General features: G+C 45.9%; 2 protein-coding genes across 4 annotated transcripts in view; both read right to left on the reverse strand.

Annotated features, from left to right (window-relative positions):
* The window catches only part of galnt2 (UDP-N-acetyl-alpha-D-galactosamine:polypeptide N-acetylgalactosaminyltransferase 2), a 76,928-nt gene extending 75,203 nt beyond the window's left edge, over window positions 1–1,725 (reverse strand). For both annotated transcript variants that reach the window (XM_062519948.1, XM_062519947.1), the window contains exon 1: window positions 1,287–1,725. In XM_062519948.1, the coding sequence (XP_062375932.1) occupies window positions 1,287–1,382 (96 nt within the window). In that variant the 5' untranslated portion in view covers window positions 1,383–1,725. The remainder of the gene's footprint in view (window positions 1–1,286) is intronic.
* Window positions 1,726–6,428: 4,703 nt separating this feature from the next.
* Window positions 6,429–27,635, reverse strand: urb2 (URB2 ribosome biogenesis homolog). 2 transcript variants are annotated; one of them, XM_062519643.1, is made up of 10 exons: window positions 27,511–27,635; window positions 22,163–22,300; window positions 21,585–21,761; window positions 17,882–21,434; window positions 16,626–16,786; window positions 16,050–16,160; window positions 14,224–14,466; window positions 10,340–10,436; window positions 8,301–8,434; window positions 6,429–6,755 (listed from the first exon to the last, which is right to left on the reverse strand). In XM_062519643.1, exons 2-10 carry the CDS (start codon window positions 22,286–22,288, stop codon window positions 6,558–6,560), a joined length of 4,800 nt encoding a protein of 1,599 aa, XP_062375627.1. In that variant the 5' UTR covers window positions 22,289–22,300; window positions 27,511–27,635; the 3' UTR covers window positions 6,429–6,557. The 2 variants fall into 2 exon arrangements, with proteins under 2 accessions (XP_062375627.1, XP_062375628.1); XM_062519644.1 differs by lacking the exon at window positions 27,511–27,635 and adding an exon at window positions 27,346–27,404.
* Between the last annotated feature and the right edge of the window lie 13 nt (window positions 27,636–27,648).

A 27,648-nucleotide genomic window follows, 5' to 3' on the forward strand; every position in this document is an offset into this window, starting at 1 on the left:
GCCTTGTGGAACTAATGCATGAATTGCACTTCCTCTTCCTATGGGTTTTTTTGATAGAGCACACCAGCCAGCTGAACAGAGTCGTGGACAACATCGCAGACTGATATTTTACAGTCAGATTTAACAAAGCTGTTTGGTGTTCATTGAGTAACTGCCTGCATACAGTGTGCCGTTGGTCAGCATGACTTAAATCGCCGGCTACAGTCACTTTAGGCTAATCTATATAGTTCCCCAAGGGATGCACAATAAGACTCATGTTTCTCTGAAGAGCTGGACAATGAGACATGTAATATGTCACCATGACTGCCATGTCACGCCGCATATCAGCGGATGATCTGTGGTTTACAATACCAATGCTTTCCAAATGGTAGCCTACACGACAGCGTTACTGCTTCATACCGGTTTCATGCGATGCTCACAATTCACACATTCGCTAATCGCAAACGGTGTACTGTAGGCCTATGCAAAAAGTTGCCTGTCCTCACAAGACAAAATAAATCAACAATGTTTAATTTCGCCTAACAACACAGCCAAGTAAACCGACAGTAGGATGAGAGCCGAAATATTGACACTGACTGTGCCATTCGTGCCGAGACTACAAAGGCTTCTTTCAGCAAAGAGAATAGCCCACTGATCTTGCTTACGAAGTTCAGCCGACTTGAACATTCATCACTTAACCTAGCAATGGTAAGCTTAGCAAGCTATCATACTGGTCTTAAATCTTAATTAAAACTCAGTAACAGTATGAGGTCCCTCCGTTTACTATAAATCGACTGGTGTGCTCTAACGTGGTTCCTTGGAACACTCTGATCAAAACAATTAAATATTACTCTCGTCGTAAGCATCGCCGGCAGGAATAATGTCTGGACTTTGGTGTTCAGTGAACTAAGGCTCACAATTAGCACACGTTAGCTATGTTAGCTAGTTTGGCTAACGCTGGCAGTTTGGAGACCTGTCCTCTTTAAATTCAATCACAGCAAACCAACTGATAGGACTGAGGGGCGCCGTGAGCACTGAGCGATAACATTATCGCTGTCCTCTTTCGTGCAAATAAACGCCTTTTAAAATACACTCTCAGCGGCATGTAACACTTTGCAAAATGCTATAATATTAATGATATCATTAATATTTTCCAACATTCTACCACGAGTCACTTAGGTGAGGGTCCGTGATCAACCCCCTTTGTATTTAGTAAAATGCAAAATATCACGAGCCACAGCGTAGTCTTACAATAAATGCTTGTCGCAAAATCAATAAGTTACCAACAACCAAAGAGGTTCTCTTACCTTTCGGTTCAACGTTGTTCCCGAGTAGAAATAGTATGCTATACCAAGCACCCAAAGGACGGCGAAACATAATAATATCCTTGATTTTCTCCGCATCGCTATGAAAGAAATGTAAAAAATCAGCGGGGCTAAGGCTCGCTTGCTTTGATTAAAGCTCAAGTTGTCCGATCTGTGACCAGCGTTTGCTCCTTGCCGAGCAGCACTCAAAGGCTCCAGCTGCAGCCGTGTAGAAGGAGCAGGAAACAGCCAACATCACCGGGTTAGAGGGGAAAGGGTAACAGATTCTAATCCAATCACGCTCTACAGAGACACCAAAGGAGGAGGAGATATGAGGAGGTGGGCTAGCCCGTCTGACTGTAGGCTACACCGACAGAGGAATCGTTGTTTCGAGACGGTCTGCGATTTATAAACGTGATGAATAAATCTGGTTCGATACAGATAGGGCAGACAAGCATGCTTGTAGGCTAAAGCTGATCTCATGATATTCATTCGTTTTATATAGGCCTAGACAGCGCACTATTTAGGGTGATTTGTGTCATGAGATGAAACGGATGAAATTTGAAACAATGAAAACAGAAATGCTGTCTGAGAATGGAATGGAATTCTCAAGCAAAAGGCATTGTTGTAGGCTAATGAACACTGTTTGATTAGGACTGCACAGTGTATGAATCTTCTGGGCTGGGCTGCAGTAGCCTACTGCAGTCTTCTGGAGTAGCCTAAGCTATAATGCAGTGCAAAAATATATTCATGTCCAAAATATTGTATTTCCTGCATGGACTGTAATGAATTCCTGCTAAACAGTTTTGATAGGCCTACTCGGAATAATGCCGTTTTTACAGTGAAGAATGTAGGGGTATGATTATCCTGAATATCTCCTTCTCTCTATGAGCCATGTTTTGCTCCTGTCACCAGGGTCTCAAGTTCAAGCTGGGCTCTATTACACAACCAGACATAATGCTATATAAAAGTGAATTGTAATTTCCTCCATTTCAATCTATAAAGTGGCGATTTGGTTTTGGTATAGCCTACTTATATTTGAATAAGTTTACTAAGTTTACTGTATTATTATAGCCTACAGGAAACTTGAAAATTGCTTGTTGATTATGAGGATTGGTATAGGCTACTCTCAGCATCCAAGTAATAGGCTATGAAACTAAATTAGAAACTACATTGCATAAGCCTCTCAGACGTCAGCATCTAGGCCAGGTCTGTGTGGTCTTTCATTTTACCTAAGCCAGAAAGCCACACACACATAGACGTGTTATGGGTACGGCTTACACAGAGAAACTTTTAAGTCTACAAATGTTTCAAGGTAATTTCCATGATCTAACATGATTAAACCTACCATTAACATTTTTTCCTTGAAACAGTGTTGTAAGAATCTAAATAGTTAGAATAAATACACTGTCATGTATACGTAATGCCATGTTGTGGTAGTCACTTATAAAACACAGGTTGAGTGTTGAGTATAGTGATCATGGCTTCAGTGATGTGCGTGCTGTGGACAGTTTGTCTCTCTCAAGTTCCTGCTTGGCTCCAGCACAGCTGAGAGCTGCCTGCAACTCATTATCCGCTGCAGAATCAAGAGACTACATCTGGCGACAGCATCAGCCTCCCCACACTCTTCACAAGCCCTCCAAAGTGGGGCTAGTCTCTGAGTCGCAATTAAAAATACAGCAGAACAGGTTTTGATCACAAGATGGCCACGGCCTCGGCATTGCTCAGAGGAACCAGCCAAGGAATCAAGTCTCTGTAGGTGTGATTAGTGCTAATGTAGGAGCCAGGAGGGTAGGTGAGGGGAAGAATGAATTCAGGTACTCGCCTAATTAATGTAGCTGTGGTGGTGAGAACACGGCACAGACTTCTGTGGGACAAGGTTGCTTTTTAAGAGGGCAAAATCCTTTGGAAAAGGACCTTTTTGACAACGAATGAACATAGAGCATGAGCACAGTATTATAGGGTAAAGTGAAAATTGTGATTTTAAGAAGATCCTATCAATACGTCGCATAGATCAAAGCAACAGCAGCAGGTTTCAGACATATTTCAAAATGTGCAGTATAGCCTACTCTGTGTGATGTCTCTAAATAAGTAAATATTGATTCTATTATACAGGAAACTACTTCAAACTTGCTTGTAGGTTATGAAAGTTACATGAAACTTCTGTCAGTGTCGTCCTTCAGCATAAAGGCCTGAGAGGAATCAGACTCAGGGGGGGAGGGGGGGCTTTAACTACTTCCACAGTCTCATCAACAATTTATTATTGCAAAAGTCAAGTTTGTCTCCAGCTATAGGCATCATTAGGCTTCGTGCCATTTAAATCTCACTTTGTACGCGCTCCCAAAATGGTTTCACATAGCTGATGGCTCTATCAAGTCAGGCATTACAAAGCAATCATTTTGGCTCTCATCGCTGCACCTTTTAGTATGTCAGGCTGAAAGTGCATTACGACCACACACAGTTCAGAAATAACTGCGGAGCAATAACTGCCACAACAAAGTTCCCATCAGCCTTTTATACCCTGTATCATAATTTATAATATAATAATTTACACAGTATCATATAACAGAATGGGGTGGATTGTGTGTAAGGACATTTGAAAAGATTGACTGATTTTTACACATCAGTGAAACTCTTTTTATGAACTAGACCTCAAACAAGTCTTTGATTAAAGCCTTTGAAGGCACCTCTTTTATTAAAGTTACATGAGGAAATGTATACCAGCACGACTGGACTTTCCACTCCAGCGATCTTGCAATCAAATCTGGGCTGAAACATGGTACCTCGCATTCTGACGACTTTAAGACAAGTCATACTCTCACGGTCGATGTTGTCGCTTTCCTTTGTGCGGGTTTCAGTTCAGGAGAAAACTATTATTTCTGTGAGCAGCACATAGTGATGTGTGTTTGAGAAGTGGTTCCTTGAATGATTTCTCACAAAAGTGAACAGAACCAAGAGCAGTCATCTGTGGCCCCTCCTCAGTACAAAATGGGTGGCTATGGCGCTCAAATTGCTGTAGGGGAATCGGGTGGACGTCATTTCCTTAGTTCTACATCTATACGGTGCACTATACGGTGCCAAGGCATGTCCACAGTCGATCTACACACACACACACACCCCTCGTATCCCGCCTGTCTGCGGTGTTATGACTACACACCCCCAAGCCGCTCACCGTGTCACTCAGCTCACTGACTCGAGGAGCCTATGGCTGAGCTCAGAGCTGGCCCAGTTTGTGCAGCTGCAGGAAATATGGGAGAGGGCTCAACAGCCAGACTGAGGCAAGAGAAAGCACTCACACACACACACACACACACACTAAACCCACATTTCTACCTCTATCGCTCCTGCTTGCTCTCTCAATCTCTCTCTCTCAAACACACAGATACACACACAACCCCCATCTCTCACATACTCCCTCTCTCTCACACACACACAAACACACACACACACACACACACACACACACACACACACACACACACACACACACACACACACACACACACACACACACACACACACACACACACACACACAATCCTCATCCATATCACTCTCTTGTAGCATGCCTTGAGTAGATTGCATAACCCCTACCTCCTCCCTCCCCCTTGTTTCATTTATACTGCTCTGGGTACAGCATGTCTGTTTGCCTTCACTGGTCAAGGGGAGCAGGAGTGGAAGGAAGGCACCAGTGTGTGCCACTAAAGTACAGCTCCCCAAGTGCACCCCCGGGCCCCATCTCACAGTTGCCCCGGGAGGCAGATTAGGAGTGATTGTTTTAAGTGTTCCCTGACATCTCATTAGCAAGCCTGGAGTCTGGAGAATACGCTTATCTACACCGCTCTCTCCCTACGTCTACGTCTACACACACACACACACACACTATAAACCAGGTCAGGTCTCAAACACACCTTGAGGATCTCATACGTTCCTGGACACCCAGAGGCAGCGATGATTTAAATCTCACTGTGAGATCTTTACCCCCCTGCAGGCCTGGGGAGTCTTGGGTGGGTGGGGGTAGATTGGTTGTCTTTGGTTCGGAGCCAGTAGAAATGAGAGGTGAAGGCTCATTACTTCCCAAAGCTGCCTCTCACTCCATAATCACGATCATAATCATCATCATCAGAGTCAGTCTCACTCCCTAATCATAGAGATGCAGGCTATCCTGCAATTTCCATACATACACATTTATCTTCTCCTAGTGGAGGTGGTGTGAGTGGAAGATCCTTCGGTACAACGTGGCACTAGCATCCCTAGTAACTTGCTCAAGCGGTTGTTTTCATGAGACACATTGTGGCTGGTCTCACAGGAAGACCTTGTTGCACATTCATAGTCTATAAACAACTGGGGCATCTGTGTAAATGAGTGGTAAACACTTTGGTGCATGATGGGGTGCCAGATGGGGTTTTTTTGTGGTGATAAAAATTGCGACAAAGGACTATGAGCATAATTTTCCGAATGTGTAAAAAAATGCTACAATTTGAAGTTCGGAAAGTGCAAATGAAAGCACCAAATGAAATAAGCTTTCTTGTATCCATGACAAATCCAAATCAGATGTTTCACACTGAGAAATTGAAAGCATTCTGGGAAAGCTATTCCACCAATTCACAATTTTGATTGGGAGCTACAACTTGGAGGACACCCAAATCAAATCTACAACACTATTCAAAATAAACTGTTTCTATGATGGTAATGATCAGGGGAAAAAAAAAACATTATCCCTGATGACAGATTATTGCTTAGAAAAGGGCAGACCAAAAGAATTCTTCAGTTATGAAAATACCTACACCACTTATCAGTGTCAGGAGAGAAGAAGCACTAGGCACCGAAGGCTAGATCACACACCAAACATAATGAGGCCATCTTTCTCAAACATGGCTAATGGCAAATCACGCCTTAATGAGCTGTGCAGAGGAGCCTTGTCTGAAGACTGCATGTCATTGTCCAAGTTTGGTAAGTGTGGTGTCTCACTGCCCTGCGAAGGCTTGGGAGGATCTCCCCTTTGTTCTCAATCATTTGGAAACAATCTCCAGATGCAATCACACTCTCGGGCCATCTCGGAGAGGAAAAAAAGAACGAGCAACCACAGTCTGAATGAAAACAGCATGTGCGCAGTTCTCATGTGCGGAGATTTATTGGAGACAAGACATATTTTATGTCTCTCTGAACCAATACAATATTGTAATAAAAAAAGCAAAGCTATTTACACTTTTGTAAAATTGTACATGATTTCCATAACATAGTTCTATGTTGCCCCAATGTGATGCCTTCTTCTCAGGCGGTGTACTTGTCCTCTCCCTGTCTCTGGGCCTTGTGGTAATGCTGGTAGCTGCCGTAGAGCTCGTTGAAGACCTCGCGCAGCCCCGGCGGCAGGGTGGTGTTGAGGAACTTGACGTCGCGCTCGGCGCACAGGTCCATGATGCTGTAGATGCCCTCGGTTAGGTGGGCCTTGATCTCTGGCCGGAGGGTCACCTTCAGGAAGAGGTAAAGAGCAAGTAGGTGGTTAATTGCTTAACGCTACATGTTAAACAAACGTGAGCTGCATTACCTCACAAACATACAACAGACACACACACAAATCTACACACACACACACACACACACACACACACACACACACACACAAGCCTTTCCCTGAGGGGGGGAGAGTGTGCATTTCTTCTTTTCCATTTCCTAGATGACTGCCTGCATGAAGATCTGGTTTCAATTTGGCTGGGATTTTAGTTTATAGCCTTCCTGCACCGAAAATGCTAGTGGTCCAACAGTTCCTTAAAACACCGGGACAGGAGTCTTTTCGCCTGAAGAGCACTCCACATTGCGAAAAACCAACTTACAAATACTGTGTCTTTATGCTACTGACAATCCTATTCACATTCCCCTACCCACCTCATCATTACTATTCCCTCACCTGTGCAAGCCAAAAGTGAGCTTTAAGCCAGAGTGGAACGTTATGTTCTGCCAGGTGGAAACTGGGTAACTCGCTGGCAAGAGTTTCCAGACGCCAGCCAAATAAGCAGCTAAAGGTGCGCCTCGCACACCGACGGCACCTGTGGGCCGACCGGTCGGGCTGTAGAGAGTCTCTTTGTCTTCGAGACTCCGGCGTGTCTCCGGGCATAGGGTACGGGGTGGCTGTGCTGTGCACTGTGGCATTTGAAATGGGGAGAGTGGTTTGGGATGGGGACGGAGGGCCGCGTGGGGGGAGAGAGGAGGGCGGCAGGGTTGCGTTTCATGGGTGCAGTGTGAGGCCTCGGAGGAAACAGAGACCAGCCGTGTAGAGAGTCATCGAGCCAGGCGGGCAGAGGGGAGGGAAAGTGTGTGTGTGTGGGAGTGTGTGTGTGTGTGTGTGTGTGTGTGTTCTAGTGTGCGTTTGCATGTGTGTGTGTGTGTGTGTGTGTGTGTGTTCTAGTGTGCATTTGCATGTGTGTATGTATATGTGTGTGCGTATTTGTGTGTGTGTGTGTGTGTGTGTGTGTGTGTGTGTGTGTGTGTGTGTGACGGAGAGAGAAAAGGTGTGACTGTGGAAGAGCGGGAGTGTGAGAGAGTGAAGGAGAGTGGCTGAGAAAGAGAGGAGGGAGAGAAAGAGGGAAGGGGGAAAGTCCCTATGAAAGTACTTAACATGTCAGTACATTTCTGAAACACCACAAAGGCCATAAAATGAAATGTTTAACTGCTGCTACACATTAAGATGATGACCCTTTCTTTGAGTGGGACGGCCTGTTTGGAGAAATATGGTTAGACTGCTCTTCAACAAAACGCCATTTCATGAATTCAAAAAGGAAATGTACAGTACATTCCTCATAGGCAATATAAAGGGATTACTGTTACATAAAGGGCATTTTTTTTAAGATGTAGCGAGACGGTTGAGGAATCTTGCCGTAAAAAAAAAAAAGTGTGGCAGCCGAGCTCCCTCCCTCTCTCCCTCTCTCTCTCATGTCGTGTTTCAGGAACAGAATCCAAATATTTCAGACCGTCGACGAATCCCGAGCGGGATCTGCGGCCGGTCGTCACAGATCTTACCTTCTGCAGATCGCTGACGTACTGTGCCACCATGAAGGAGGAGAGGACGGTGAAGCCTTCGGCGGTGGCGGCCACGTGCGAGTACATCCTCTCCACCAGCCGAGCGCACTTCAGCAGCTCCCCGCCGTCCGTCTCTGTGGCACAAGAGGGACAAAACTTGAACTCCGCAGCTCATGGGGGGGGGGGCACTTTAAAGCACTTTAAATTGGGGTGCACTTTAAATCGTCTTGTTAAAAATAAGACCATGGTGAAGGTGAAGAAAAAAAAAAAAGACGACATACGGTGCCTAGAACAGCCCGAGAGAGCTGTTAACCGCTAATGAGATGTGCCACAGAACAAGTTTGCCTTTGTGAGTCGTTTCATTTTTCCCCCCATCATATGGGCACATACAGTACATGCATAATGCATGTGTGTGAGGGCAGATAGCGCATTTACCCCTCACAAACATCAATGTAGATAAGACGACAACACGACACTTGCTTTCGCTTGAAAACAAGATTCAGAGGCACTGCATCAACAATGGTCCCTTAATGATCTCCGTGAAGCCTCGAAAAAATCATGCCTGTAATAAACAGCACATTAAAAAACAAATGCTCCCTTGTGGAATGCACCGTGACAACTCCTAGTGTGGAAGTTGGGCTTTGATGTCTACTGTACAGACCTGGGTTTTTTTCAGTGATAACGCGTGGAAGGAAAAAGTCTCTCTGAAGCAAGTCACTTTCATCTTAAAAAAAAAAAGGACGAAAAAAAAGAGAGAGAAAAGAAGCCAAATCATCAGGGATGGATCAGGGACATTAAAAAGGTGTCCAGTTCCCGGGCTGGTGAAGTCACGCTGTGAAGTGGGACTCTAAAGGCTTTTCAAGACCAAAATCTGACGTCCTTGCGAGTCCCTCTACAGAGTTTGAGTCAACCCACAAAACCATAGGGAGAGGTGTCTGTGTGTCTGTGTGTCTGTATGTGTGCTTGTTCCTTCCAGAAAGTTGAGACTTCCCCCCCCAAAAAAAGAAATTCATAAAGGGAGCTTTGAACATTCCAGGTAAACAGGCCCCAAGTAAAAGAGCCTGTTTCAGTGTGTGTGTGTGTGTGTGTGTGTGTGTGTGTGTGTGTGTGTGTGTGTGTGTGCGCGTGTGTGTCACCCGCGTCAAAACTCCAGCCCTCAGAACCAGGGAGGGAGTTTAAAAAGCTGATAATGAGACTTGGAAAAGAAATATCCATGACTGCAGTCCGACCTGTAGCAACCAATTTCAGCCCAAATGCACCCTTTTCTTTGGTAATCTGTTTGACAAGCCCTGGTGCTGCGCCACAGTCCAACTGTGTTCTAATAAGCGTACATGCACAATACGGCTTAATTAGCTGCTGGGAACACTCACAGGCTGTCCGGGAGAGGACTCATGGCAGGTCTGGAGTCAGTCTCCGGAACGAAACACTTGGGAGCCGTGCACTCGTCAGGTGGGCAGACTTATCAAATCAGGGGGCGACGACATGACAACTTCACACAAGAGCACCAGACACAACGCTGCTAAACGTGTTAAGACAGCAGCTTGATTTAACACACAAGGCCAAACTAGGAGAGGCAACAAACTTTGGGAGGAAGAGATTACATTCGGAGTAAACACATAACCTTGCAGAGCAGCAGTTAACTGACAAGTAAGAAAAATAGAGCAAAAAAAGTTGCTGGACTGGACATAGGCACAGCAACACACTGAAATATGATCTAAACTAAACTTGATGGATGTACTTCTGAGTGGGCCAAAGAAATGTTTCAGTTTTGACAGAGCTAAAGGCCCTTGAAGTGGATGACGATTAGAAACATATGTCATAACAGAATTCATTAGGGTAACAGAATTCAGTTTCATAACTGGTTCTGATGAGCCATGCCCATAAATGCTTCTTTTCTCCGGCGCATATAGTATATCTTCCACTGTGGAAATACTAACTATATCTGCCATAATGTATGTTCCTCTTCCACCGGCCAGCAGTGAGTCAGGCACGAGAGCATTTAGACATTCAATGATGTAGGCGAGGCCGGGGAAGCTTACCTCTGTCCACCTCTCCTCTCTGCTTCCCCTCGGCCATTATGGAGGCCACGAGTCGGTAGAAACAGTTCAAGAAGGCTGGAGCTGCGGTCAGCATCACCTGGACGTGGAGAGGACAGAAATATCAACACGTGGAGTTAGTGACACCTGCTGCATGGGGAAACAAAACAAATGTGTTGATTGTTGTGCTCCTTTAATGTGACTTTAATAAGACTTCTCAGGAGGAATACAAACGTTTCTGAGGCAGATGAGGAATAAAAAACATATTTGAGCAGATCCTCAACTGTGAAATATTTGTAGAGATTTTTTTTTATGGTATCCTCATGTTCATTTGGATGACAGCAATTTGAAAGCGATAAAACACACCCGCTTTTCTAGCTATCTTCCAACCCATAGTGTTTTTGATGGTCTTATCCAGTTACTTCACCAGCTTTTGATTTTGATACAGTACGTCTCTCTAACACTTACAAGTGACTTTGTGCCTCTTTTTTTTGCCTAAAAATACATTTAATATTTCCTTTTAAGTCGCTTCTGTGCGAGAAGCTTGTGAGCGACTCACATAAATCAGTCAAAAACGTTCAGAAGTTGAAAGCTTCGGATCTGAGCCCCGGCACCTTTTTTTCGGCACCAACATTGTCAAAGGTGTCCCCAGAAGCCACTCTGCGGCGGTGCCATGCTGTGCCACGCTGTACCGCTCTTCAGCTCTGATCGCAGCGCCAGCGAGCGCCGCATGGTTCTCCTGAGAACCGTCGGGCCAACTTGCCCACACTTCCCCCTTTCTCGATGTGCCTCTGAGTCATCGGGCAGCAGCGAGCGTGGTAATGGTTTCCATGCGCTCGGCAGGGGCCTTGCCAACATTGTACCCTCTCTCTCGCTCTCTCTCTCCCTCCCTCTTTTTTCGCTCTTTCTCTCCCTTTCTTTCCCACATCTGCCTCCACTTTACTTGTCCCTCCGCCATACTATGAGAACGCCGCCCAGACACAATGATTTGCTGGAGGTGTGACTGTGGGCTTCATGAACGTGAACACCCTGTAGCCGTCACTGGAGAGGTGCATTTCAACACAATATGTCCGTTACCAACGACATCTTGTACTCAGTACTGACGAGAAATTGAGTCTACACTACATTACATTCAGGTACACTATACCTGTATAAAACTTCACAATAAAGTCTGTATACTAGACAATGGGACCCAAACTCTTGTCCAGATTAATAAACTGTAGCGAACATGGACACAAGACTATGGTTATGGTTATGGTTATGGCATTTTTGCCCAAAGCAACATACTGTACAAATAACAACAATACAATAGCTGAATACAACAAGTGTGCGATACTACATTAAGAAGAATAGCAATAATAAACCAATGCAATAATAAACCAATGTCAATTCAATCAATAGCCCAATGAAAATAACAAAATACAATAATATACAAACCATAACGCATCAGAAACGCTTAATACACTAAGAGCATGTTGAACAGATATGCCTTTAGACCCATCTTGAAAGACCCACAACTATCACAGGAACGGAAAGCATTGGGCAACTCATTCCACCAACAAGGGAGATTCCACTAACCACTGAGGACAAGAGTCTTGAATTTGGCCTAATGTTTGTGGCGAATAAAACTAAAATAAATTTAGAAAATAATAGTTTCTTGTCTGTTCAGGTAATACGAAACCTATCTTTACTCTACCTTGGAGACATGGAGTGAGAAATAGCAGGGGAATGGGCTTGAGGTGCTAACTGGCTACAGCCGGCAGAAAGCATGCGGTCCAAACTCTCCGTGGAGCTGACTGGCAGCACAGCCAGACAGCTGGATGGGTGAAGACACATCATTAACTGGAGTGGGGAAGATTGTGACACACTGCCAAGCAGTACGGACAACTTTTCATTATCCCCCGGGAGTCCACCAGGATGACTGTGGATCTTGAAGTGAATGATTGGCGAAAGCCAACACTGATCTGTGCAGTACCACTGTCAAGGTAAGGGGAAAGGAATGAGATGACTTTGAAAGATTTGGAGGGGGGGCGGGGAGGTGAGTGGTTGCATAACCAGACCACGTATCCTCTGGGCATTTCCATAATGAGCCAACAGATTCCTTCTCCGGAGAGGGCAGTCCGTGAGTCCAAGGCAGTTGAGACAAAATATTTGCACCAAATCACTTTCTGATGGATTTGCTGGGTGACTGATTTGACAGGCTGAGCCAAACCCACATGCACAGCGGGCAGGGAGCGAAAAAGACAAAAGCGCTCTGATCTCCTCCGCAGGAAGCACCCCAAGCACGCCAGACATGTAGGCACATCTGGAGGGGCTTCCATCTCCCGCCTCAACATCTATATATTTTATAACGCTATAAAAATAAAATAATGTCTCTTGACATGAGAAGCAAGGAGAGGAAAAATAAAAACAAAAACCATGCTGGAGGGAGGGACTAATAAATCTCATTTAAAGATGTTTTTCAAGAGCCAGATCCTGTTTTTGTGGAGAGGATGTGCTGACAGAACACCACCACAATGTCAAACACAAACAGTGATTCACTCATTCTAGCCTGCAAAAGCGTGATTAAAGGGAAGAATGCGTAAATCACACAAAAGGAGAGAAAAATATTAAGATGGGAGGCAAAGACTGGAGAGAAAATGAGTCATTTGTTTTGCTGACCCGGAAAGCCAGCCACACTGAATTTCTTTAAAAGGTGCAATATGAGGCGCTTTATGTATTTTTTACCTTTAAAAAAAAAAAAAAAAAAAAAAAAAAGAAAAACAGTGTCCGCTCAACCACGATGTCAGCTCAACTCTAAAAGAACGCTACAATGATGCGATTTAACAAGACATCTTGTTTGTTTAAGGACTTCATGCAGTCATTTGCATTTTAGGTGCAGGTGTAAGTCATTATTGTAAGTCTAAACAGTTTTGACAGGAAAACTACATGCTGCACTGTTAACAAAAAACAAAAAACAAAAAACAAATCTGGCATGGCACAGCTTGCCAACAAAAACTCAAAAGTCCCACCTCAATTAATGAGTTCACAATACATAAAGTTTGACTAAATCAAAACACCCCTATTCATCAAACACTTATTACTTATTTGGCAATAAGTGGCAACTATGGTTTATAACTTTTTAAAGACTTAAAGTGTTGGCATGCACAGTATTCTACCATCCTTCAATTGGTGAAAATCCCTTTGGACAAAAGTGTCAGTCAAGAATTCGAATATAAACATAACAAACACTAAAAATAAAGATATCCAAGCAATACCATGTTCTGTACTTATTTCCCAACGCTAACAAACTGAAGTGGCTGTAACAGCCACTGATGGGTTCTGCCATGGTTCTGGACCCCAGGATACAGGGTACAGAGGAATCATGTCAGGTGATGAGACTGACCCACGGCTATTTACATTACAAGGATATGAAGCTCCATAATCCTATCTTTCCAGCTTGACCGTCTGTATTTGTGTTTGAAAATGACCCATATTGGTCATAATTGTGAACAGATCTTTGCCCCGAAATGACTTTCATGCACAGACAGACACACATGCTTGATTTACATTTCCGTGGTGGTCACGCGCGGGGCCAGAAATACAACAATACCCAATTGCTCAAGTTGCATACATCACATGACTGATGACCACAGTAATCCACAACCCCACCAGACTCATCCATCACTGAAACTTGTCTATGGGACCAAACTGAAATGAAAGTAGACTAGCCAAAATTAACTGCTTAAGATAACTGCTTGAAGCCAGCTCCCTGGCTAAGACTTGGAAACAAAATGTCATTTTCAAATGCTATTTGTGTGCACAAAGAGGTGAGACAAAGGTCTGTCTTTCAGGCTCCCCCAAGTCTACAAGATGAGCCACCGATAATAAGCCAGTACTGTACTCACCTGTGAATGGCACTGAAGGATGGCAAACAGCACCTCGTGGATGGCCTCGAAGGCTGCGTGGTAGTCTGGGGCGGACAGGTGATCCAGAGGGACAAACTGTGCGGCCCCCAGAGCGAGGGTGACATGGTGTGGGTTGGACAGCATTCCTTCGCCCTGACGGAGTAAAACTGACAAAGCCTCCAGTGCCGGGACGGTGACGGTAGAGATCAGCGATGTCTCCTTCCCAGATTCCTTCACCACGAACTGAGGACAACAACATCACACCGTGTCACGTCGTGTACATCACCGTGAAATCATCCAAAGTACTATTCAGAGTTCAAAAAGAATAGCTCAACTACACAGAGGACACAATCTCACAGAAGCTAGAAAAGAGGGCTTTAACATCAGTGGGGTACAGTTTCAAAACGAGGTGTTAAGACAGATTAAGAACGAACAGATGGAGTGAGAGAGAGAGAGAGAGAGAGACCCAGAGGAGAAATGGCCAAATGATCACACACATGCCCCTTCAATAAAAACAGCTGACGCGCTGTCACAGAGGCCGACGCAAGTGGCCTTGAGAATCAGCGCTTTATTTAATGCTCCGACAGCATCGGTCAAAAAAGCGCAACAGCTGGACGCTGGAATAGCTCTGGCTCTGATCCAGAGCAGATCCACATCTGCAGCAGAAACCAGCTCATTTCTAATTAGTGTCAGTGCTCTGTGGAGTATAGAGAGCCTCACATTAGCATTACAGTAGACAGTCAAGGCTCTCGTTATCTCCTTATAGCCCTGCATAGTGTTCCCTCAGATGTGCTTAACCTCCCAGATTCCCATTCTATTTCATATGGATGGGCCCAAAGAGTTTCTAGCAGCTATACTAACCACTGATCTATAAAGAATACCTGGATAGTGCATCTACGTCAAAATGAGATAGTCTATCCAGGTATTCTTTATAGATCAGTGATACGATTACGAACATGAAACATACAGCAGCCATCGTGTGAGCCCTGATGGATTCAAACTCTGTGAAAGTCAGGCCTGCGTACACCTGCATGCATAATGCTTGTGCGCGTCTGCTGTCTGCCAAAAAACTGAGCGCAGGGGACGGATGGCGTTTCTTCTGGTTTTGTTTTACCGCCGAGCTGCACGGAGAATGAACAGAGACGCGGCACTTAATGGAAACGGACGGGCGGCACTTGGGTTGGACAGCCTGTCCCTGTCCTCTCCGAACACCGCGGTGTGACGTTACGTGACAGGACGGGAATGAGCTTGAGGGGGGGGGGGGGGGGTGATGGGGGGAACTGTGGACGGGGCGGTTCGCCGAAGATGAGCGTTTCCACCCGAGCGCATTATTCGGACGCCTCGGCGGCGTCAAGGACGCGACGGAACGGAGAGGAGAGGAGAGGAGGCGTGACGTGCTTTCCAATGAGACACATCTCACTCACTTGAAAGAGGAAAGGAGGGGAAAAAAAGAGCTGCATTTCATTACTGTTCCGTGCTTGGTTCAGCCCCTAGGGTTTCCTGGGATAAACTAAAAACACATTGTGCTACAGTTTCATCTCCTACCTAAAAATCAAATGCCCCGCAACAGGCCTGTCCAAGCGCCTGGGCTTATCTGTCCTGGAACAGCACCCATGATGTATATTCTTTTACACGCAATCCAAAACAGTTCCTACATCGCCATTTAATAAAAAAAACGCTCGTCTATTCACACGGGCATTTATCCAGGGGCAATAAAAGCAGCGAGCTGAGACCCAAGTTACATCTCATAAAAAAAACACCCAACTGAAATGGCGTACGTGTTATTTTGCTGATGCTTTTTTAAAAATAGCGGAAAAAATACTCACAACCAGGGCCGATATGATCTGAGGGGCGATGAGCCAGAATGCCTTGGAGCAGGACTCTGGGAGCTGGCAGCTGGCAAGGAGTCTGGTGACGGTCACCGCCGAGAAAACCTCCTGTGACACACAACAGTTCATCTCATTGGGGGGGGGGGGGGGGGCAGAGGAGGGCTGTCTCTGTCTGGAGCTGTGAGGGACGCATAATATTTTGACTGCTCCACAGTCACTGGAGTGACACGACATGACAGGGAGAAAATTGGGTGATTCAACACCTCGGTGTCAGAATATAATGTCAGACCCTTCAAAGGGTCTTGCCCTTTCGCAACTCTGCATCTCGCAGAATAAATTACACAAAATAACACCTTCGCAGAAAACATCTTTTCTAATAGTGCCTTATTCTATCAAGAAATATTTTCATACAATTTCATTCAATCATTTAAATCCAATTAATGCCAGACGGAGCCTTGACATTTTATCTGTCAACACAGCTGTCACATTAGATCAGATTTCCACATTTTCCGAGACCAGTAATGGGACCAACAACGGTAGAGTCTTGAGAGGTCCTGCCAGAGTTGCACTGACCCTGTGGTTGACCTCCGTGACCTTTGACAGGTCCAGGCCCTCCCTCAGCAGCAGCAGGAGGGAGTGGAACTGCTCCAGGGAACTGGTGGCCACCAGCTGACCGATGAGCTCCCTCACTGGACTCTGCAGCTGCTCCAGCTCGGCCCGAGACAACCAGGAAGCTGCGCAGGGGGAAACGACAACAACAGAGAAGAGAAAAAGAGAAAGAAAATAAACAAATTAGATAATACAACTAAACCAAATACATTCACGCACAAATATATGTGGCTGTATTACACGTGCAGCTTAAGTGGTGAGTGTTAATCCAACTGAACAACAGGACACAGTCAGTAGACTAGAGGTGCCTCTCATTCGGCTTTTATACGTCCTCCCTCGCTCCTCGAGCCTCGATCCTCACTGATGTATTTAAAGAATGATGGGGCGGCAACAATGGGAGTCTATCCCTTTTTCTATCCTTTCTTTATGTAGATCAATGAGGATCGAGGCCCGAGGAGCGAGGGAGGACGTATAAACGCTGAATGAGAGGCACCCATAGTGGAAGGACCACATAACTGTGTGAACTTGTTTGCCCTCATATCATATTTCAGCCATAGAATTGCCTCATGCGTCTCCAGTCTTGGCAGAAGACTATATCTATGGCTTGGAAACAATAACTGTTTACAAACATTTCGAAGTTGAGGAATAATTGATGGCAAAAGAAGACAATTATAGCTCCTGAAAAATAGATGATCTACTCTTGAAGGCTTGGAGTGAAATTCAACCCCTGACAAGAAGCTGACCAGTGTGCCCAATCAGTGTCAGATGAGAGACGGGACTACATTACTAATTAGGGTGGGATTAATCTTTAACACAATGAGCTGGGTTGAGGAGAACGCCACTGTCAGTCAGTCTGTGTGAGTTTTCATGCCACTGCCTAAGGCTCCCTTTTTTTGAAGAGTAGACATTTCATTTGCCTCTCTGACATGATGTTTGATATCAAACATAACAAAATATGTGAATAAAGCTTATAATCATCCGTTTCATATTGAATTTTTAATCTTCCGTTCCGTTAGTAGAATTGTATAACAAAGTAACTCTGAATTGCGGGCTGAATTCATAAAAGGAAATGTGAGTATAATGTGAAGACATGTATGTGTAAGTGTAATTTGATTTAGCATGTTTGTTGTATGGTACAGGGCCATCCACACAGGAGAATGTTTTGACCTGCACACAATGTATTGAGGTAATTATTTTCATTTGTAAATGTAGGCTTGTACCTGACAATAATTTGTGAACGTTGTGCAAAATGTCCACAAAGACGTCTCCGATCCCGGGCTCCTTGGCCTTCTGCAAGGCGCTGTAGTATGCTGACAGGAAGTGCAGAGATGACAACAGGAAGTCCATGGGGCGTGGGGCGGGGCACAGCTCTTTGAGGATCTGCAGGCCGCAGCTCCGGTACAGTGCCATGTGGCTGAGTGTTGGGGGCTGCTCTGTCTCCATCGTCTCAATCGTCTCCACCGTCACCGTCACCGTCCCCTTCCCCTTCTTTTCTTTCTTTTCCTTCTCCTCCTCCTCCTCCTCCTCCTCCTCCTCCTCCACTGCCTGGTGCTCGAGACAGGCCAGCTCGCTGCGCACCATCCCCGCCACCATGTCCACCGAGAAGGCCCGTCCGGCCGCCCCTCCCACCGCCACCGTCAGGCTGGCCTGGACAGCGGGCCCTGTGACCGTGAGAACCTTCCCCAGCAGCTGGACGAGCGTCTGGTCCAGCTGTTTGCTCTTACCCAGGCCGGCGGTCATGACGTCAGCGGCCGTGCCGAGCGCCGCCAGCGACAGCTGCAGGGCGAGAAGCCTCGGCCTGTCGCCGCCGGCCGCAGCTGTCGTCGCCGCGGCGACGGTTGCGGCGGCGGTCACCGCCTCGCTCTGGAGCAGCAGGAAGCCGGCGAACTGCTCCAGATTGAGGCGCACGCTGCTCTTGCGCTCGACGATCAGCTGCAGCAGGCTCTGGAGGAGGGAGCGCACCGACTGCAGGAACGACGACCAGTCCGCGTCGCCCACCTCGTCGAACAGGCCCTCGTTGGCGCGGGACAAAAGCGAGGTCACGACCCCCTCCAGCAGTTTGCTCCCGCGGGCCAGTTTCAGGATGACCTGGGCATTTGTCCTCGTCAGCAGGGAGGTCAGGAAGCAGAAGGAGTCCCTCAGGAAGGCCATTTTAACCGGAACGGCAACATCACCGCAGGGTTGCGTGCACGTCACCATCATGAACGCGACCAGAAAGAGCTCCGAATAGTCCTGCAGGGACATTCCGTCCACATTTAACGCGCCGCTGACCTTCAGCGCGCGCGCAAGGTCGTCAACTTGAGCCGCAGAGAGGTCCATCGGCGACCCCGACCCGAGCGCCGTCAAGACCTGCTGAGCGACAGACTCCAGCCTCTTGACGACGGCCGGATCCACGCCTCCGTCGCCCGCGGACTCATCCGCCATCGCCTCCACGTCGCCGCGGAACTCCTCGTCCGTCTTCAGGAGAGACGGGCAGACGCTCCCGACGCGCCGGGCGTCAAAGATCCGCGTCAGACTCCGCGTGACGCCGCGCACCACGGCCGAGTAGAGGGCAGGCAACTCGACCAGAAGCGCGCTGGCTAGAAGCTGCTTTGAAATGGCGGCCACGCACAGCCCCTGTCTGTCTCCCTTCTCTTCAGCATCACTACACAGCACTGATCTCAGGAGCATGCCGGCCAAATGAGCCACATCTTCATCGGTGAGGAACGGAGCGAGGAGAGGCAGGTTGGTGGTCACCAGGTACCAGTGGGCGGCTGGGTAGCTCTCCGCGTCCACGCTGCTGATCTGACCGTCCCAGAGCCGGTCGAACTGGTCAGGCGACGGCTGGTCATCGTGGCCCACGATGAACTGCGCAGCGTTGTGGAGGACGTCCAGGTTGCCGACGTCGGTGGCGAAATCGCTCCTCAGGAGGATTTTCTTCATCATCTGCAGGGCCAGAGACTTCTGGAAGAGTTGACCAACGGGGCTGTAGCCGTCCAGCGCCGTCCGGTCCCAGTCCTTGACCAGTGCTTCGGAGAGCAGCCAGAGGCCTTCATCTGCTGGCTCGCTGACCTCGCTGACCTCCCCGCTGGCCGAGTCTCCGGAGAGCGAGTATTTACTGCAGTGCATCTGGAAGAGGGAGTCCACCTCCACCCAGGTGTAGGTGAGCAAGAGGCTGGCCTCGGTGACCTTTTGACCCCAGAGGGAGCCCGAGGGCGGCACGCCCCTGAGCCACTCCAGCAGCGGCTTGAGCGCCGCCAGCATCTCTCCCATGAGCCTCTGCGTCTGCCGGAGCACGGGCAGCGGCGTGGCGTTGTCCAGCGTCTTCAGGCTGAAGAGCAGGGCGTGCAGGAGCGTGCTCAGCGCGAACATCTTCAGCGCGGCGTCGCCACCGCCGTCCTCCTCCCCCTCCCGGGCGTCGGTCAGCACGTCGCCGTGGAGACGCTCCAGGACCAGCTCGCACAGCTCCAGGCTCTGGCCGGCCGGCGTGTCCAGCAGGCAGCGGGCCAGCGCGTGGCCCGCCGCCTCCGACAGCAGCGGCGGCCGCAGCTCGTCCACCGCCGGCCGGCACACCACGCCCAGCAGCTCCTCGAAAAGCCGCGGCAGCTGGCGCAGCTTGGCGTAGGTGGTCAGCGCGGCGGCGACGAGGGCGTCGCGCGCCTTGCGCACGCGGGGCTCGGCGCAGTCGGCGTCCACCCACGCGGCCGACACCAGCTCGTCCAGGTCGGGCTCCACGATCATGTGGTTGAGCGCCAGGAGGGTCTTCAGGCACCGGTGCCAGGCGGGCGTGGACGTCTGCGCGTTGTCGAACAGCAGCCGGGTGACGCCGCGGTAGAACTTCAGCTGCACCTCGCCGTGCTGGATCCGGTCGGCCGCCACGTTGTAGATGTCCCCGGCGAGGCAGCCGGCCAGGAGGCTGTCCAGGGCGAGCAGCGCGAGGGGCCAGTTGGCCGCGTCGAACGTCTCCTTGAGGGTCCCGTCGTCGTTGAAGTCCAGCGCGCGCACCAGCCTGGTCATCAGGTGGAAGCAGAGCAGCTTGTTCTCGCCCTTGCCGAAGGCGTCCAGCGCAAATTTAAACAGCAGAGGAAGTGAGGTGGACACTACCGGGTACAACACCTCGGGGTCACAGGAGCCCGGGGCGCACAGCTTGGCCAGGACGGTGGCCAGAGGAGTGGACAGGCCTTTGCCCGCTCGGCCCTTCCTGCCGCCCGCCGCCGGCTCCTCTTTGGAGGGCAGCAGCTCGTCCTTGTACGACTGCAGGTTGTCGGCGGAGAACAGCGCCATCTGCAGGACGGCGTCCGCCTTGCTCCGGATCTCCTTGCCGACGTGCTGCCTGAGCCGCGCCTCTCCTCCTCCTCCTCCTCCTCCTCCTCCTCCTCCTCCTCCTCCTCCTCCTCCTCCTCCTCCTCCGTCCTCCTCCTCCTCCGCCCGCGTCCTGGTGGACAGCAGGTAGCGCAGCACGAGGAGCGGCTGGAGGAGGTACGTGGTCACCTGGGTGAAGACGCGGTTGGCGTTGGCCTGCTGTCGCTGGACCGTCAGGTAGGTGGCCAGCGTCAGCTGCAGCGCCTCCAGCTCGTGGGCTGGCAGGGGCGGCGCCCCGCTGGGCTGAGGCCCCAGGCGGGCACGCGCCAGGTGGCAGAGGCGCGCCAGCAGCTCTCCCAGCAGCTCGTACTTGGCAGTGTAGGTGACCGAGAGGACGGGCGAGGACAGGATGCCACGCAGGCAGCTCAGCACGGTGGCCAGAGAGGCGGAGGGCTGGCCAGAGCTGTGCTCGAGAACTCGGTCATTAATCACCTACAAGAGAAACGACGACATTACGAATTGCAAAATGACAAAAACAGCAGGAATAAAATAACAAAAACAGTATAAAAGTGCTGCAGTAATAAAAGGTGCAAAAATCGCACGAGACATCTTTTTGTAAGTGATACACTAGGGGGCAAATACCTGTGCCACTGTTATCCGCAGGCTGATGGTTTTTCCCTGACTCAGGACATTCTGTAGTTTCTTGCTGTGTATGATATCATCAAAGTAAACCCACAAGCCTTCTACTACATCCTGTGCCAAGTCAATTTTCTTGCTATAAAAGAGAGTGAGAGCATGGCTGGTCCAGTCGAATAACACCTGGGGAAGAAGGGCAATAAATATTACAAACAAACAAACCTGCACAAACATAACATCCTAAAGGGAATGATTCTGCTCTAGGTAGTAGTTGGGCAACTGAATTTCTTGAATTTCCCCTTGGGGATCAATAAAGTATTTATCTATCTATCTATCTATCTAACTGGACGTTCTACTAGAACATTCGAAAATGTCACAGCTATCCATTTGATAAAACTGAAGATTTATCTGATAACATCTGGTCAGATTCAATGCTGAAAACATGTTAGTTGTATAATAAGACAGTAGCCTACATCCAGAGTCCATAATAAATGGTTAAGTAAAGTGTTTCATTTGTTCTTTTGTAGTCTCTGTTTGGTCCCCATGACCAAACTGACACATGAAGGAAAGATAAACATTCTTACTTGTTCTTTATTAGGAAGAACACACTGCGGTGAGATCCATGCAAATCTAGCAAGCTTCAGTTTGTCAGTCCAAGGGGTGTGAGGACTCTTTAGTTTCAGATGAATGCCAGAATATATGGCAGCCATAATTTATGCAACCTGGAAGGAAGAGAAAATCCACACACTGAAAATACATACTATATTCAAAATGTGTAATACTATATAATTGGTCAATTATATCAACGCTGAGATTTTGTAGCACCAGAGTAGAGGAGCAGATCAACTCATAATATATAAAGCTATTGTGCATTTTATGACTAAAGAATGAAATTATGTCCAGTGTTTCTAAAGACCGCAAACTTCATTTTCAGATGTGGAGCCACTTCAGATTTCACCTCTGGGGCCAGGCAGACTCAAAGCATGCTTTGTAAAGCGTGAATAGAAAATATGCTTTGTAAAATGTGAATAAAAAAGAATGCTATGACTTACAAATCATATCAACACTATATTTCGATGAGTTCAAAGACAACATATCATTTCTTGAAGGAGAGAAATTGGACTATTTCATGGAAAATATTAGCACATTTAGAATTTGATCCAGCAGCACATCTTGAAAATGTTGGGACAGGAGCAACAAAAGGGTAGAAAAGTTGTGCAATGATAAAGACAACAAAAGGAGGAACATTTCACAACTAACTAGTTAAACTAGAACCATAAATGAGGACTAAAACAAGAGAGTCACTCAGAAGTGAAGATGTGGTGATGTGTGTAAAGCTGTGTGGGCAAATGATGAAACAATAGAAAAAATAATGTTTCTTATCATGAAATGCAGAGCAACCTTCAAAACAAGGGAAAGGGCTGAAAATGTGTTTGGATGACCATGGTCATGGTCATTTTGACCTTTTGAAGATGATTGAAAATGATTGAATGGGCTAAGGAAAACTTTCTTAGGACAGTTTTTCATTTCCAGAATATGAAGGCATAAATGTTGCAAAAGTTGCAAGAATTAAAGAGAGACTATGCAGGTATGGCGATTTCTTCGCTGTTTTCTCATTTTTCGCCTGCAGGTTTCTCTGCAGAATTTCCCCTACAGCTTTAGCATGAATATTTTACAACACTCCTCAATTGGTCAGTCTGCCTTTTCATGAGCATGATCATGAGCCTGCCGGCCCAAAGTTGCAAGAGTGTTTTTCCTGCTCATAGACGCTATATTCCGTCTACCGGCACGAACAATCACAACACATCAAGAGGACAAAATGGCTTCTTTTCATATTCCTATAGCTTGGCCCTTGGACTTGGGAGTCTTGGACATTGTACAATAACAGTTACTGCCGGTAATTGGTGGCTTCACAAAATAACCCCACATTCCCTTCACTCTCTGTTCTCTGCTCTGTGGGTAATTTCTTAAGTAGTCTATGAAAATTAGGTCTACCTTTGTTAACATTTTATACATGAGGTTACATATCCAATGTCTTATAGGCCAGGCTTAAGTGACCTCATCAGACTAGATTTAGATGGTTGACTATGGGGTCATTCCGTGTCAAATCAGATAAGATTGTTGCTGCACCGTCTCAGATTTTGTTCAAACTTTGTGTATATCATCAATGGGTCCTAAAACCAAGGCCTGTGAAATATTTCTGTGGAAATCATCTGTCTTCATATCTTTTTTAGACCTTGAAATTCTTTCATTTTTACAGTTTGAAAAACACATGCCATGTCTGGGCATTAATATGTTGACAAATATGTTCCCTAGCCTCCCCAAACTTTCTAGGGTGGAAGATCAACTCATAATAAGCATGTGTAAACAATTTAAATTCTGTACTAAATGTCTCTTGACTCTCGAAAGGGCCCTCAATTTTGGAAAAACGTGCATTAAGTGTGATATTTAGGGTATTAAAAAAACTGTTGATCTTTTTCACTTGGTATCAGTCACTATTTCCTCTTCAAATACGGCAGTTAATCAATGTTTTCCCACAATTTGAAGTCTCCATGACAAATAACCATGACAATAATAACAATAAAACAAGGCATGTTTGTATTTTGTGTCATTTTCATGTAACTGAAATGCTATGTGGGGTAGGTAGTAGGATCATGAAAATCTATGTGGAAATAGAAAAGTATATGGACATGTAGTGTGTAAAGTTCTAATATTGCATCCAAGCCCCGTTCACAGAATAAATGCATGTAGTTACAGGTGTTTTGGTAACACCAGAATAAACATTTACAATAAAAAAAGGGAAGTTTGGCACCCCCCTCTGGCGAAACAGTAGCATTTTGCTACTTTTACAAGGCATTAACTCCGGTAGCTATTTGAATGGAATGGAAAGGCTATATTTTACTTCTCGTATTCAAAAAGAAGCAGAAATTCCTAATACCTTGAAATTGAAAAGGATGCCAAATCCACCGAATTATGTACTTGAAATTATGTTTTAACCATTAATCTAAAATAGGCCTTTCATTAGTTGGTGGCTGTGAAGTTCTCAAAGGCCATCTGAATATCTTCATACGTACTGCCGTCCTGTCCTGGTAGTGGCTGGGGCTGGCACAGCACACAGCACATGAATGGCAGCTGGTCCACTGGGGTGCAGGAATTTGACCTTGTAGTCCTCCAGCTCCTCTGACTTCTCCAAGGCATACCCTACCCACCATTTTCCATCATAGACACATATTGCCCTACCTGCACATCATGCTGCGGTGCCTGAGTGGCATTCTGAACAGTGTAAGACGTATGAAGATATTCAAATGGCCTTTGAGAACTTCACAGCCACCAACCAATGAAAGGCCTATTTTAGATTAATCGTTAAAGCATAATTTCAAGTACATAATTCAGTGTATTTGGTATCCTTTTCAATTTCAAGGTATTAGGAAGTTCTGCTTCTTTTTGAATACGAGAAGTAAAATATAGCCTTTCCATTCCATTCAAATAGCTACCGGAGTTAATGCCTTGTAAAAGTAGCAAAATGCTACTGTTTCGCCAGAGGGGGGTGCCAAACTTCCCTTTTTTATTGTAAATGTTTATTCTGGTGTTACCAAAACACCTGTAACTACATGCATTTATTCTGTGAACGGGGCTTGGATGCAATATTAGAACTTTACACACTACATGTCCATATACTTTTCTATTTCCACCTAGATTTTCATGATCCTACTACCTACCCCACATAGCTTTTCAGCTGCATGAAAATGACACAAAAATACAAACATGCCTTGTTTTATCCTTATTATTGTCAAATTCATTTGATTTGGAGACTTCACATTTTGGGACAACATTAACGAAGGATTATATTTCTATAGAAAAGACTCATTGATGGCAGGTGTGTCCCAATAAAAAAAGTTTTGAGACCCTCAATATCACTTTTTTTGCATGTTTTTTCAGAAACTAGGGACTTCTGTACAACCAATGAGACTGTGGTACAAACATTTAATCATTGAATCTTACTGAGAACATGCTTGTCTTCCATTCTATAAAGTTTAGTCAGGCTAGGAATTATACTTTTTAAGATATGAGTACCTTAACATGGCCTCCAAGATAAGGTCATTTAGAGAGTGTAAAAAGTCAAGGGCAAAAAGACAATGAAAACAATAGAATTGAACAAAAATATTTTACAGATTTTAGTTATGGAACCTAAACATTGTGTATACAAACTTTGAAGAAAATCCGAGTCGGTGCTGCAACCATTTTCCTGGATTTTGTCTGATTTGACACGGAATGACCCAAGGGCAAAAAGACAATCAAAACAATAGAATTGAACAAAACTATTTTACAGATTTTAGTTATGGAACCTAAACATTGTGTAGACAAACTTTGAAGAAAATCTGAGTCGGTGCTGCAACCATTTTCCTGGATTTTGTCTGATTTGACACGGAATGACCCTATGCTGATTCAATTGATTCCAATGCTACTATTCTGTTCCAAAGCCTTGGATAGAACACATATTTCTCTTTAGTTCTCTAGAGAATTTTGGCTTTGGTTATAACTTTATGTCTGCTATCAAAAAGGACATTAATAGTTATATTATCATAAATTGTACCACTTCAAAAAGGTTTAGTCACAGAGACACTCAACGGGGCTGTTCCTTCTCCCTTTCTATTCATTTTGAAGAGTAGGACTCTTATGTCCTTAAGGTGGTTAAGAAGATGTTTGCTTGAAGGCGAAGATTCCTTGTGGGATGTTCTTCATTCCATGTAATATTTTTTTTTATTTTGGTGGCCTACAATACCTCTTAATATGCAAATATTCTCCTTCTTCCTCTAATTTCCACAAACCAGCCCTTGGAAACTACTCTACGTTCATCATTTTTATCCTCATGAAGCACTTCTATGGAACCACCAAGACATTACAGCAAAGAACAAATCCATCTTTTTTCCCTTCTTGGCTCACAAAATAGACTTATTTGACAAGAATGGGAAAACTCCTTTCTTATGATAAATGTCTTGTTACCTACCAGAATTGAATGTGCAATGCAATCCCTACTGGTTTCATTCAGTTAATCAAATATCACTTGTCATGCAGTTCAAATGTCAGCGTATACTCTACTCTAGCCATTGGTGGTTGCCCTCTCCTTGATAAAAAAAAAATGCAATAATAAACTTATAAGAATGCATGGTTATTACCGCATACATTTTGCCTTACCATTTAGCTTTTTATTCATAAAACTAAACCAAAGTTAGCATTTCTAATTCAATTGATTTATTACACTACATATATATTTGCATTTGCACCCTTTTTGCAATAATAATAATAATAATAATAAAAATAGAATCCTGGACTGTGACTGGCCCATTTTTACATTAAATCAGCTTTCTAACCACTAGAGGGAGACATTTAGCTATAATATTCCGACATGTGCCAGCAGCACTGAGGAAAACATGGAAACATACTGCAAATCTTGTGGCGTAACACAAGGACTTTGGTAACACCAACCCAGATGCAAAATATTTTAAAATGCTGCCCAATGTTATTTAAAAACATTTAGGTCATATGTGTAACGTTAATGACTAATGCTTAAAGCATTGTGGTGACTAGTCCAGTCCTTGATCTTAAAAGTTAACATTAGCGTTAAATTAGCTAGATTTAAAATCATGGCAGTCGTATATCTGAGACCTTGACATTACCACTCAAAAACAAAAACAAGAGTGTAAGCTATCATGGAATATCTCATGCATGTATGCAATAGCAAATTGTTTGCTAACGTGAAACTGACCCCACGTTGGTGCTCTAGCTCCCATGTAGCTGCTAGTCGATATCGAGCATGAGCACCTTAGTCGTGACACCATGTAGCTTTACGAGCTCCACTATTTTTTTTATTTCCCTCATACATAAATCAACAACAACACATAGTATCGATTATATTATTAGCCAACTGTACCTTCTCACACATGTGGTGCATCTGTTGCCGGACACTTCAACTTCAACCTCTAACCTTTACTCCCTCTAGACAAATACAGTCGATCATCTACTTCATCGATGACGAGGTCGCCTACCATCTTTCCAGTACATCTTTGGG

The sequence above is a fragment of the Sardina pilchardus genome, chromosome 18, assembly GCF_963854185.1.
Source record: "Sardina pilchardus chromosome 18, fSarPil1.1, whole genome shotgun sequence".
Classification (NCBI taxonomy): Eukaryota; Metazoa; Chordata; class Actinopteri; order Clupeiformes; family Clupeidae; genus Sardina; species Sardina pilchardus.